This window comes from Triturus cristatus, chromosome 6 (genome assembly GCF_964204655.1).
Source record: "Triturus cristatus chromosome 6, aTriCri1.1, whole genome shotgun sequence".
NCBI lineage: Eukaryota > Metazoa > Chordata > Amphibia > Caudata > Salamandridae > Triturus > Triturus cristatus.
In genome coordinates, this window is record NC_140589.1 from 502,319,069 (window position 1) to 502,332,956 (window position 13,888).

General features: G+C 42.3%; 1 protein-coding gene across 1 annotated transcript in view; it reads right to left on the reverse strand.

The window, feature by feature from the left end:
- COL9A1 (collagen type IX alpha 1 chain) overlaps positions 1 to 13,888 on the reverse strand; it is a 377,557-nt gene that overhangs the window by 118,825 nt on the left and 244,844 nt on the right. The window contains exons 19-20 of the mRNA XM_085610911.1: positions 13,587 to 13,640; positions 7,414 to 7,467 (exon numbers count right to left, since the gene is read on the reverse strand). Coding sequence (XP_085467037.1) covers positions 7,414 to 7,467; positions 13,587 to 13,640 — 108 coding nt within the window. The remainder of the gene's footprint in view (positions 1 to 7,413; positions 7,468 to 13,586; positions 13,641 to 13,888) is intronic.

Genomic DNA, 13,888 nt, shown 5'->3' on the forward strand with positions numbered 1-13,888 from the left:
TAAATACATCGGTAAAGTCCACAATTATCCTGCTATATTAACACAAACCTCAACTACCTTAAAATTATTGTAATAATATCAAGTCAGATGAACATTTTTGTGGTCACAAAAGCTCCAATCTGGAGTTTGTGATCGCAAAAATGTTTTTTTGCAGTGCTCAGAGTTTGTGATTCAGTAATAGGTTACTGAATCGCAAAATGGGTTTAGAAGGGGATAATGAATTGCTTTTTGGAAGTCACATGCCGTCTCTTCCAAAGAATGATTCGTTATGATATGTATCATTGTTTTGCAACCAGTCGCAAACGAATGACATTTTACGATCTCCCAACATAGGGTTGTTACCCATTCACAAAAGGGAAGGGATGCCTTTAGGACTCCTCCTTAGTAAACTATTTTTACAAATGTCTGTTGGATTAGGCAGTGGTCCAAGTGACAACTGTCTATTCTCAAACAAAATTTTAAAGCATTTCGAACTTTCGTTCAAACACAGCCCCATTTAATTAAAGGAGAATAAGCTACGATAAAAAAGACACCATTTTATTTAAAAAGTGATCACGGAAGTGGTGGTCTGCTAACCCCAGCAGGCACCATACCTGTGATGGCCACCGATCATAATGGGTTGCAGTTTGCAATCTGCCTCATGAATACTGAGGTTGGTTAGAAAGTGACCCACTACAATTTGAAATTTTGCAAACCGACCTATTCGTACATATGTCGGTATGCAAAATTCCACATTGGTTTAAAAAAATACTTGCCACAATCTGCAACCAGTATTTTGAGACTAGTTTTTCATCTATCTGACCCACAGTCAGCATTCCATTCACAAAAAAATAAAAGTATTAAATAAATCACAGACAGTTCTTCTGACCTGACTCATTTTAGAAATCCAATTTCTCTCCATCCTTCTACGAAGATAATATTTCTTTAATGAGGCTCATGAAAACTCTGTTTGACAAAATCTTTCCATACTAAGATCACCTCAAACACAATCTGGCCCCTTACCCTTTCAATCACTAAAACTATGAAAACAGTATAACACTAAAAGCTACGTTAATAAATGCTTCATTTGTCCTGGATATCAACAATGACACTCCAAATGAATCTACTGAAAATTTTAAATGTAACCTCCAAGATAGCTTTAAAGATCTGCCTCAATCTGCCTGAATCCTGATATTGTAATCCTAACTATAGAACTAAAAACTAAAATAAGGGAAAACACAGATTCAACTTAAGCATGTCCAGCTAGAGTCCTGCACAAATAATAGGTCCACAGTTATTTTCTGACTGGGAACCAAGTACCCAATTGTAGCACTTGCCCAGCCCTGCCAAGTACCACGCATCAGGTATTAGACTAACGCATTTCAGTGTGGTGGTCCACATCACCGCACTGAAATGGATAGTCACACATTTATATAACGCTCGCTGGGCTCTCATATCAGGTTGTAGCGCTACTAAATTAAGACAGTACAGACAGAAACCTGGCAGCGCGCAGTGTGTGAAGCTTGCAGGCTGGCTCAGCTCTCTCAGGGGCTCAGACAGGTGAAGTTACAATGTAACTAATTCACCCACACCGGCGCGGTTGAGCAGACAGCTACTGCTGAGTACTCACAACGCGCATAACTGTTCACTTGAGTCGGACTAGACAGTACTGTGTGATGATGTTGTCACCAAAGTGATAGTGTCTAAACAGGTACTGCAGCCTGCAGCACTGCAGTGAGTCCCGCAGCACTGAGGCCATTATCAAAATGCCACGCCAGCACTGTCCTCGACTTGAGGCCTGGATCGCGGCCGGTGCTGCTTCAGGGGCAAGTAATCGGGGCAGGCGGGCCCATCAGTCTGAGTTGGCTCTATGACAGTAGCTGCTGCAAAAGTAAGGGTCTGGTTACGAATCCTAGTTGCTTATGCGGCTGCTCAACTGTTTTCAGCGTGGTTTGTCACCAAGTTGCAGTATGGCAGAAATATCTCATTTTTGGGCGGCTCAGCACTAACTCATTTTTGCTCGAGTGAGGCTGCAGCAAAGACAGCACAATGGCCTACACTCCCAGGATCGTGTCTTCTTCTCCGCAGTGTCCATTCTCTGGAGCCCCCCTCCCGCCCAGTCCTTCTCTCCTGCCTCGCAAGGTTCTTGGAGTGGCTTTGTACACTGTACCAGCAAGGCCACAAGCTGCAAGCCGTGTTCCCCACAATCATAGTGTGCCTTGAGGAACAAGTTGGCCACGGCGGCCAGGAAATGAGGCCATTCAAAGCCGGGAGATAAACCCAGGGACAGATGACACAGAACTCGCAGACGTGCCTCATTGGATCTAAAAGATCAGCAAACAAAGTCTATGACAGAGGACACCAATATCAACTTGGGAAGGGACACAGTCGGGGAGCCATTAACACAGAGCACCTGTGAAGGCCAAGCCTCCCAGGGAGTCAGGACATATTATCAATGAGGGAGGGATGCCCTGAACTAGGGAAGAATGGACTGTCAACTCTTGGAAATGAGAGGTAATGAGAGAGACAGTGCCTAATTTCAAAACAAATAATAAGCACAGTAGTACAAAGATTGTCTTAGAGGCCCACTGCAGGAGCAGCCAAATGCTGTGGTGCCTAGACTGTGGATAACTAATGCCTCTTTTTTCCACCACCTCCACAATGCTTGTCTCTTTGCCTTTCTTTTACAGGTTCTTTTTCGTCCATGCTTTCTCCTTTTTTACTGTTTTCCTCTCCCTTCTTCTTTTTCCTTTTTCTGCCTGTATCTCTTACTCCGGGTAAAATCTGAATAATGAAAAATGTGCCCCATTCCAATAAAAAAAAGTGCGAGACCCCACCGCCTGCACAAATGAGGTGCTGGAGATGTTGGACGTTAGCAGGATCGACCATCAGCCAGATGTTCCTTGTAAGCAGGACACCATGTTTACAATCCAAGACTTTCGTTTTGGAGATCTTTGTTTTCAAGTGCGTTTATACAAAGTGGTCCACTGACGCATATCAAGACCACAACTCCCAGAATGCACCAAGTGGTTAAATCACCATAGCTGCCAACGTTTCAGATTGCTATGTGTGACATTTTCATAATTTCATTGTAATTTCATTGAGTCAGCCACCACAGGCGCTTGCACCAGTTTTAAGATCTTCAGAGCTTCTCTGTGCTCCAATGCGTCTAATTTATGATATTTATATGCTTTTCTCATCTTCATTGCTTGATTTTTGCTCGCAAGAAAGTGTAACTCATACTTGTTGAAACGTCACTCATAATTACACTGTAATTATGAAAATGTCACACATAGCAATCCGAAAACTTGGCAGCTATGTTTACCCCTCTCAGGATACGAAGCAGAGCAGTCCAAGACTCAATCGGGGGATGTAGTGTGGGCTAGTAATCTCCATCCACAGCTATGTAAAAACAACACTCAATAAATCATTTTTCAGTCAGCACTTTTTCTTTGAAAAAGGAAAAGTACATTTATTACAGACCCTACCAAATGCTGCACATTTATTTCCAAATATATACATCAGGAAGGTGGCAATATGTTAATGACATTCTTGAACCACATTTGACCAATAGTGGGCCATGTATCCCATAATAAAAATGCCCTCAAGCACCTATACCAGAAGCAACATCACAATATAAGGAGCTGTCATTTTAAATGAAGCAAGCCTATTGACTTTGTCAATATGAAAAAAGCCTATTGGCTTTGCGAAGGAATCAACACATACATGTAAGGGAAAGCTATTAGCTTTGTCAAGGAGTCCCCACATCAATATATAAGGCATGCCTGTTAGCTATGTCAAGGTGTCATTACAATAAAATATAAGGCAAGCCTAAGGGCTTTGTCATGGGGTCACAACAGAAACAATAATCACATATTAGAAAATACTATTAAAATGAATGGCCCCAATAAACAGATTTAAATGCAGTCATCAAAGATATGTGTATTGCAATGCTCATCAAATATCATTGTCAGTATTATACATTAAATAAAGCATGGAAGTATCGTATGTCAGAGCCTTTATTTTATATTCATCAGGACACATTAAATGCAGCTATAGGACCAACCACTAGGGATTTCACACTCCTGAGTTGAAGAGCAAAATCTCCAGCCTGGGAAATGTTTGACTCAATTGCAGACCTTTACAGGGGTCATATTCTTGAGGCCCCAGGAAACATAGAGAGAGGCTTCCTTAACATATCACTTGAGGGGGTAGCTGCACCCCCTGCAGTCGCCCACACACCCAAAATGGTGTTGGTCGTGCCCCTGCCCCTCCCTAGGGCGCCACAGCAAGAACAACAAATAATCAAAGCCCACGGAGGTAAATATTGTGTGCTTCAGCCTGAGCATTATATAAATAACAGATGAGTGGGACACGGGCGGAGATAGCTGTTTCATGCCATGTTTCTTTTTATTTGTTCTACTTTTACTTTCTGTTGCTACGGTTCCCCAGTCCGACCCGGGAGCTTACACTGATTTTCCTGTTGCTCCACATGCAATGCCCTCCTGCCGGCGTAGATAGCACAAGGGTCCTTTCGATTCCAGTATGCAAGCAGCGCAGCTGGGGACAGTGTAGAAGAGTGTAACCTGGCTCCCTCTGCCTTCATGCTTCTGTACCCTGGATCTTGGAGCTGGGATCCTGGCACCCATTATTACTTTATTGGCCATGGAAGTTGAGGACCGCGGACAAAGAATGAGTAAGGGGAGAGAGCCCACTGTCAGGAACTCCTGTGCCTGATAGTGGTGCAGCCTGTGAATCGTGGTCCCAGTAATTTCGTACGCAGCACCACTGGAATGCACAACACCATTGGTTTGTGCTTATCATGGAAAAACCTCTAGAATAAGGCCTTGAGACAAATTAACCATTGCATGCATGCACCTTGATTATTCACTGACCTCAATTATTATTCTCTGTTGACTGCTGCAAATCCCACTTTCCCAGTTCCACCTGGCCCCTGCTTCGGGCTCGCAGAGCAGTGATGGAGCTTTCAGGGACTTGTGGCCAGTAGCAATTCGAAATCTCACAGGAAATAAAAGCCACACCCTCCCAATGCCTCTTGCTTTGCACTGAGGATCCAGTGGGTGGATGCCTGGAGCTGCAAATCCTTGGAGACTTCTGATACACGTTAAAAGCTGGAGACCTTTTCACCAGCCTAGACAACGAGGATCGGGATCCCACAGTGAACCAGATAAGTGCCTAATTATTTCTGTTTATTAAAAGAATTGAAGCAATCACAAACTAATCTAAGGACAATTATTACCAGATGACTGTTAGAGTTAAGTGGTATCTTGCAACTGTGTGAGCTGCTAAAGACTACTGATCACAGCATGTTTATGCTCTCAAATTCTTTTTATGTAATCTCCGGTGCAACTGACCTTAGCCATTGTAAAACTCAAGAGATTTGAGCCCTGGTCTGTGGAAGTGAAACAGACCATTGTCTCTTGCATGTTATTTCACACTTTTTATACTGTAAAACAAACCAAGATTCCTCTAGGTTCTGCTTAAAGCTCTGTGAGGCAACAGAGCTTGAGATTCTGATCAAGGCCATCCAGAGGAAATGAAATTTGAATATCAGGAACCCAGAGACAATTTTAAAGACCTCAGAGCCCACATCGCTAGGAAGGCGTAAGGAGATTTAGTGCTAAAGAAGAAAGTAGGAATAGTACCACTGTTTGCCTGTGCAGATAGACCTGAAGCCATTGCTGGGACACTCAGCTGAGTATCCGTGCACTTAATAAATATCTAAATCTCAAATCTCTCTATCTCTCCTTCTGACCAGCACGGCAAGTAGCCAATACACCCACTCAGATTGGTCTCTAAATCACTGGGAGTGAATCTCAGGTCGTGAGAGTCGCCCACAGTAAAGAGTTCAATAACTCAGTGATCAAAAACAAAAAATCCTGGTGTACTAATGGGGGCAGAACCCATTTGCAACACTTTTTATCCCAATTACTAATAAATAAAAAAACATGGAACTTTATCAAGCCTTTTCCATGTTTTATAGGGAGTATAGCAGAACACATGCATCACACTTCAGTCCCAGGATCAACAAACATTAAATCAGGAAAACCTGTGGAAAATTATACTAAGGTCAACCCTAGTCACATGGACTCCCTCAAGAATATACCTCCACTGACCCAACCAGTTTAACGCTAAAGCTGCTCCACAACACAATCCATAATTCTATCGTTTGATCACTACCTTTCTGAAATACCTATATTTTCTTAAGCATCTCAGACATGGATACCCCCTCGACCATCTGCAGCTGTCACCAAACATAGAAACTATAGACACAGAGAAGCATTAATCGCTTGGAGCGTCCTTAATGTAAATAGTCATACATTTAAATTGTGGTTTTAGAACCTCATCGTAATTCAGAAAACCTCCTAACCACGAACATACTATCATAATGTGGATTTAAAATCCTCCCAGCTGCTAAACATGGGAACCTGAGTGTCATCTGTGACAAAATATTCACACTGAACAAATTGATTTTGCTCTGTTTACCTCTGCAATTTTATTTAGAGGTCGAAAAAGTGTCACTTATCCTGACAGTCAACAAAAGACTGACTGTAACAGAAGCTATCACAAACATGTAATTCCCTTATCTAAAGCTCATACTGAAAGGTCAGCACTCATCACCAAACATTTCAGATGGCAGGGGCAAAACTGGTTTCTTAGCCAAATAAGAAGGAAGCAAGCTCTTCACTTTCTGAGAACAACACTGGATTAGTATAAGTAACAAGAATAATACAATGCAGTAAAAACATCTATTGTATCAACATGGATATCATCCGCAAGTGTATTTAAACTTTCAATAACCTCCAGCACTGATCCAAAGCTCAGCCACCCATCTCCTAATTAACACCACCAGGTGACCGTCTAAAACAAAGTCAGTGTAAAATTCTCAGTTGCAGGCTCCATACTCTGGCACGCATCATTTTCCAGCACTTCATGCTTAAACCATAATGTGTACTTAAGAAGTTGCTCTTCTATTTATCGACATCCAGTCTCTATCAGAATTAAATTTGTTTATTTCAAAGATTTCCTAAGGGATAAAATCAAATTTACCTCTTAGCATTTCCAGTCATACTATAAAACCTAAATTAAACTCTATAGCATAGGTCTAACCCATACTAAGGTGTAAGGGCTGTCAATAATTTGGGAAAACTGAATATATAAACTGAGCTTCAACTTCATTGGCTCCTTATTGAATATACACAATACTAATTATTGGCTGTGAATGAGGGCTTGACCACTTCATAATCAACAAGCAACCCATTTGTATAATATGAGAAAAAGCCATTTTCAATTTGATTCTGAAAACTTACTCCAACAGAATCCTTGAACTGAAGAACAATGAATCTATTACAAGGTTCTGCATTTATTGTTCTCAGCAGATGCTTAGTTCTCAAATAAAAGTATCCAACTTACTTTTCCACCCTTTGATCCTTGTACACCAGTGATGCCTCGTAACCCCTGAATACCCTGAAAAAATGAAAGAAAACAAAGTGAGAAAACATAATCCAGCCACTCCATCTTTCCACTCCCACATTTATAGCAAAAACATAGGACTAGGCATGTGGAACTGTGTGCCCTTGCAGTGGAGAAGTTGGCACATAAGAGAAATGGCAGGTGTAAACGTAGATCTATGTCCGTGCAAAAGTGAGTATAATTTATCTGTACCTGAAGTAGTACTACAGGAGGACTACTTCACATACTAATAAATGCCTTTTGTGAATTAGGCTCTATGGGACAGATTTACAAACAAGTCATGCAACGCAACCCAGCAAGACAACTTGCTGCACTGCTCTGCATGACAGGGCAGCAATGCACCATATCTAGTAAGATAAGGCGCATTCCTGTCCTCTCCCTGTGTTGGAGCATTGAGTGCAGCTGAGCACCATTGCATGCTCCCTTGTGCCATAGTGTAAGAGCGCCTGCTTTACAGCCAGGATTGTTTTTGTGCATAAAAATATCCTCAGAGGCTTTTTCCGCTTTTTATGTGCGCTGCAGAATGGGTGAATGCATGGGAACACCCATTCTCCACCTGTAGAATGCCTTCCCAGGGCAGGGGAACACAAGGAAATGACTTGCGCTGCCTTGCGTTACTCCAGATTGTCTATGCCACGCAAGGTGGCACTACGTGGCATATATATAGCAAATTTCACTTAAGGGTTTGAGTTGCCTTACATGATGCAACAGCGATGCAAGCCCTTTGTAAATTTGTTCTTTGGTCTTTTAGGCAGATCTTCAATGCATGAAAACAAAAAAACAAACATGAGAAATTAATCAAACTAAAATCCTTAATCCTTTAAGTGTGTGTGTGTGTCGGCCAATGGCTGACACACACACACCCTGATGTGTGGAATGGCTATTGTCCGACACCAGGGAGGGCTTTATAAAATCCTCAAGTGCAAAGCACCGCAGGCTTCCTTTTTTTTTAAATGACTGGGGAAGAGGCTGAATCACTTCAGCGAATCTCCCAGGCCCCAGCCCGCCCATTTGTGACTTCAGTGCATCGCAAGACACGCTGACATCACAGTTTCCCCACTGGAGCAGAGAGGAGGAGCAGGTGAGAGTCCTCTCCCACTCCAGTGGGGGAAAAAGGCCAAAACAACCTCCCCAGATGTCAGGAAGGCTTCAATGGAAAGAGTGGTGTCTCCCCGTTCCAATGCTGCCATCCTGGCACTATTTCCTGGCTGTGGATTGCATCAAGACCCCAATTCATGGCCAGGACATGGCCCTAGCCACCAGGGATTTTGTTTGGGGGGTCAGCCCTCGTGTAAGTGGGCGGGCCCCCTCCCCCTGCAGGCTTTATATTATTATTAAAAAATACATGGTGTTCCCCTAGGGGGTGGAGATTGCTCCTCCCAGAGGGTGAAATGACAAACAATAAAAAAAAACATGAATAATAAAATGCTTGAAACCCTCACAGCAGTTGGCGGTTTACTGCTTTTCAGGAGAAAAGGGGTGTTTGTTGTGTCTGTATTTATGGGATGAAATTGTGACTTTTTAGCTAAATGTTTGGTTTGCTGGGGATTCTGGGTAAGAAAAAACATTGGGGAATCCACGTAAACCACACCTCACTGTACTCCCCGGGTGTCTAGTTTTCCGAAATGTTGGGGTTGGTAGGTTTCCCTAGATGGCTGTCAAGCCCGGGTCCAAAAAACGCAGGTGCCCCCTTTAAAAACCTGGTCTTTTTATGATAGATAATTTTGATGTTTCCATAATACGCTTTGAGCCCTTCCCTGTTGCTTGCACTAGTCTCACAGAAGTGAGGTACCATTTTTAACTGCAGGCTTGGGAGAGTGCCAGGTGGATGGACATTTGTGGCTCCCCACAGACTCAAGAACTTTTCATCACTCATAAATGTGAGGAAAATGTGTTTTTTAGTCAAAGTTTGAGATTTGCAGGGTATTCTGGGTAAAATAACCTGGCGAGAGCCATGGAAGTCAGCCCACCCTGGATACCCTTATATATCTAGTTTTTAAAATGTACATGTTAGCTAGGTTTCCCTAGGTGCCGGCTGAGTTAGGGTACAAAATCTAGAGCTACCCACATTGGAAAAATAGGGTCAGTTTTCGGTGGAAAAATGTGATGCATCCATGTTGCGTTTTGGCCGTTTCCTGTCGCAGGCAAAATGCATACCCACACAAGTGAGGTACCAATTTTATTGGGAGAGTTGGGGGAATGCTGGATGGATGGAAGTTTGTGCCTCACTTGAGATCTCAGAACTTTCCATCACAAAAATGTGAGGAAAATCAGTTTTTCAGTCAAGGTTTGAGATTTGCAAGGGATTTTGGATAAAAGAAAACGTGGTGAGAAGCACGCAAGTTATCCCACCCTCCTTACTCCTAGGTGTCTGGTTTGCAAAAATGTACAGTTTGGCTAGGTTTCACTAGGTGCCGGCTAGGCTTGAGTCCAAAATCTAGACCTACCCACATTGGAAAAAAAGGGTCAGTTTTCGGTGGAAAAATGTGATGTGTATATTTTGTGTTTTGGGCCATTTCCTGTCACAGGAACTAGGCCTACCCACACACGTGAGGTACCATTTTTATCAGGGGACTTGGGGGATGGAATTGTTTTGTCTCCCCACAGATTCCAGAACTTTACATCACAGAACTGTGAGGGAAATGCGTTTTTAGTCAAAGTTTGAGGTTTGCAAGGGATTCTGGGTACAAAAACATGGTGAGAGCCATGCGAGTAACCCATCCTGGATACCCCTAGGTGACTAGTTTTTACAAATGTACAGGATGGCTAGGTTTTCCTAGGTACCGGTCGAGCTACCCACACTTGAAAAAAATGGTCAGTTTTTGTCCATGTTGTGTTTTGGTTTTTTTCCTGTTGCAGTCAATAGACCTACCCACAGAAGTGAGGTACCTTTTTTATCAAGAGTCTTGGGAAAATAACGGGTGGATGGAAGTTTGTAGATACCCACTGAATCCAGAACTTCTCATCACAGAATTGTAAGGAAAGTGAGTTTTTTTCCTAAAGTTTTCAAGGCATTCTGCGTAAAAAACGTGGTGAAAGCCAAACACCCACTCTAAATATCCCTCAGTGTCTAGTTTTGAAAATTGTAGAGGTTGGCTAGGTTTCACTAGGTGCCGTCTGAGCTAAGGACCAAAATCTAGTGCTACCCACATTGGACCAAAAGGTTCAGATTTCAGTGGATAAATGTGATGTGTCCAAGTTGCCTTTTTGGCCATTTCATTTCATCAGCACTAGACCTACCCACACAAATGAGGTACCATTTTTATCAGGAGACATGGTGCATAGAAGTTTGTGGCTCCCTACAGATTCCAGAAGTTTCCATCACAGAAATGTGCGGAAAATGTGGTTTTTTTGGTTCAAAGTTTTAGGTTTTCTAGGGATTCTGGGTAAAGAAAACGTGGTGAAAGCCACACGCCCACTCTAAATACCCCTAGTTGTCTAGTTGTCACAAATATGGAGGTTGGCTATGTTTCCTTAGGTGCCACCTGAGCTAGGGTCCAAAATCTAGAGCTACCCTCACTGGAAAAAAAGGATATGTTTTCGGTGGAAAAATGTGATGTGTCCATGTTGCGTTTTGGGCCATCCTCGTTGTGGACACTAGGCCTATCCACACAAGTGAGATACCATTTGTATCAGGGGACATGGGGGAATGCCAGGTGTATGAAAATTAGTGGCTCCCCACAGATTCCATAAGATTCTATCACAGAAATGTGAGGAAAATGTGTTTATTTAGTCAAAGTTTTAGGTTTGCAAGAGATTCTGAGTAAAAAATCTTGGTGAGAGCCACACGCCCACTAAAAATACCCCTTGGTGTCTAGTTTTCACAAATGTGCAGGTTATCTAGGTTTCCCTAGATGCCACCTGAGCTAGGGTCCAAAATCTAGAGCTATTATCACTAGAAAAAAATGTCAGTTTTCGGTGGAAAAATGTGATGCGTCCATGTTGCGTTTTGGGCCGTCCCTGTCGCGGACACTATGCCTATACATACAAATGAGGTACCATTTGTATCAGGAGACATAGGGGAATGCCAGGTGCATGGAAGTTTGTGGCTCCCCACAAATTCCAGAAGTTTCCATCACAGAAATGTGAGGAAAAATCGTTTTTTTAGTCAAAGTTTTAGGTTTGCAAGGGATTCTGAGTAATAAAAAAACATGGTGAGAGACGCGCATTTACCCTGGATACCCTTAGATATCTAGTTATAAAAAATGCACAGGTTGGCTATGTTTCCCTTGGTGCCAGCTGGACTAGGGTCCAAGCTCTAGAGCTACCCACAATGGAAAAAAGGGTGAGTTTTCAGTGGAAAATGTGTGCGTCCATGTTGCCTTTGGCCAGTTTCCTGTCGTCGCCACTAGGTCTACCCATAGAAGAGAGGTACTACTTTTATTGGTAGATTTGAGGGAATTTAAGGTGGATGGAAACTTTTGCCTCCCCACAGATTCCAGAACTTTCCATCAAGAAATATAAGGAAATGTGTCTTTATAGTCAAAGTTTGCAGTTTGCAAGGGATTCTAGGTAAAATAAACTTGGTGAGAGTCCCACAAGTCAGCCCACCCTTGATAACCCTAAGTATTTCATTTTCAAAACTGTAGTTTGGCTGGGTTTCCCTGGTTGGCGGTAGAGCTGGGGACCAAAATCTAGAGCTACCCACATTGGAAAAAAGGGCCAGTTTTCAGAGGAAAAATGTGATGCATCAATGTTGCATTTTGGGCTGTTTCCTGTTGTGGCCACTAGGCCTACCCACAGATGAGAGGTACCATTTTTATTGGGGGAATTCCGGGTGGATGGAAATTTGTGGCTCCCCATAGATTACAGAACTTTCCATCACAGAAATGTGAGGAAAATGTATTTTTTAGTCAAGGTTTGAGGTTTGCAATGGATTATGGGTGCAAAAACATGGAGTATGCCACACAAGTCAGCCTACACTGGTTACTCGTAGGTGTCTGTTTTTCAAAAATGTACAGGTTGGCTCGGATTCCCTATGTGCCGGTTAACCACAAATTCAGAGATGTGAAAATAACTACTGTACCTAAACGCCATATCTTGTGTCCATTTTAGAAATACATAGGTTTCCTAGATACCCATTTTTCACTCTGCCTATTTTGCTATATACGTTGGTCTATACTCAGTCCTCAATGAGAAACCATTCTACGGTGCAGCTCAGTTGTTTGCTTTGGGGTACCTTTGGTTCTTGGAAAGCCTACAAACTCTATATATTCCCACTACCAAAAGTGTCTATTGGACGTAATGGTATATTGCTTATGTAAATCTGCCATTGTGACAAAAAGTTACAGATGAAAATATTGTCACAAATGCCGGTTTTTTCCTACTCATTTTCAATATTTTTATATTTCAACAGTTATTTTTCTTGGGAAACCCCTGACAGATCTACACATATGACCCCTTGCTGAATTTGGAATATTGTCTTATTTTCAGAAATATATAGCTTTCCTGGATCACCAATGATTTTCACACTGGTTTCCACCACAAACTGGAAGTAGGTTGAGAGCACAAAAAATAGGAAAAATAGGCTACCTCTTAGAAAAATGCCAAAGCTGTGGTACAAACTGAGGTTTTCTGATTCAGCTCTGCATGTTCCTGAAAGCTGGGAAGATGATGACTTTAGTACAGTAAACTGTACGTGGATGCCATTTGTAGGAAAAAACACAGACTTTTATCTGGGGCACTTTTCCCCTACTTTTTCCTAAAACTCAAATTTTGGCTATATTTTGCCTATTTTCTTGATCCCCTCCAGGGAAATCACCAAACCCTGGGTACCTTTAGCATCCAATCCCCATAATGTTGGGAAAAAGGACACAAATTTGGCATGGGTACCTTATATGGGAATAAGGTTATGGAGCCCTAAGCGCCAACAACCTCAAATAGACAAAAAAGGGCTCAGCACCGGGGGGAGGCCCAGCAGTTACGGACATTGAAATTAACATCTGAAAATTTTTGAACCAGCAAATCATCAGCATGTTTTAAAGGCATCACTTTTTAGGAGTTAAAACATTGATGAAATAATTCTAAAGCATTTATTCGCAACCATGTTATTATTTAGTGGTAAAATGCAATCACATAAAGTGAGGGATTAAGTGACAAAGATAATACATTACCGGAGCACCTTGGGTCCCAACATCTCCAATGCCTCCCTGATCGCCCTCTTCACCCTGTGATCAAACATTGCAAAAAGAGTTGAGAAATGTCAATAAACAGAGCAAGATTAAAAATACCCCTAATCTATCACCCACATAATATCAGTCTCTATTAGATTAAGACAGATCCTCCTTTGACACTTCCAAACCATCTGCAATGTTCTCATCAAATGCATGGTGGGGTGGTGGGGTATGAGAGCCTTCATGGAGCTCCAATACCTGAATTTCATCAGAGGTTTCCTGCCTCCTAACCATACCATCAC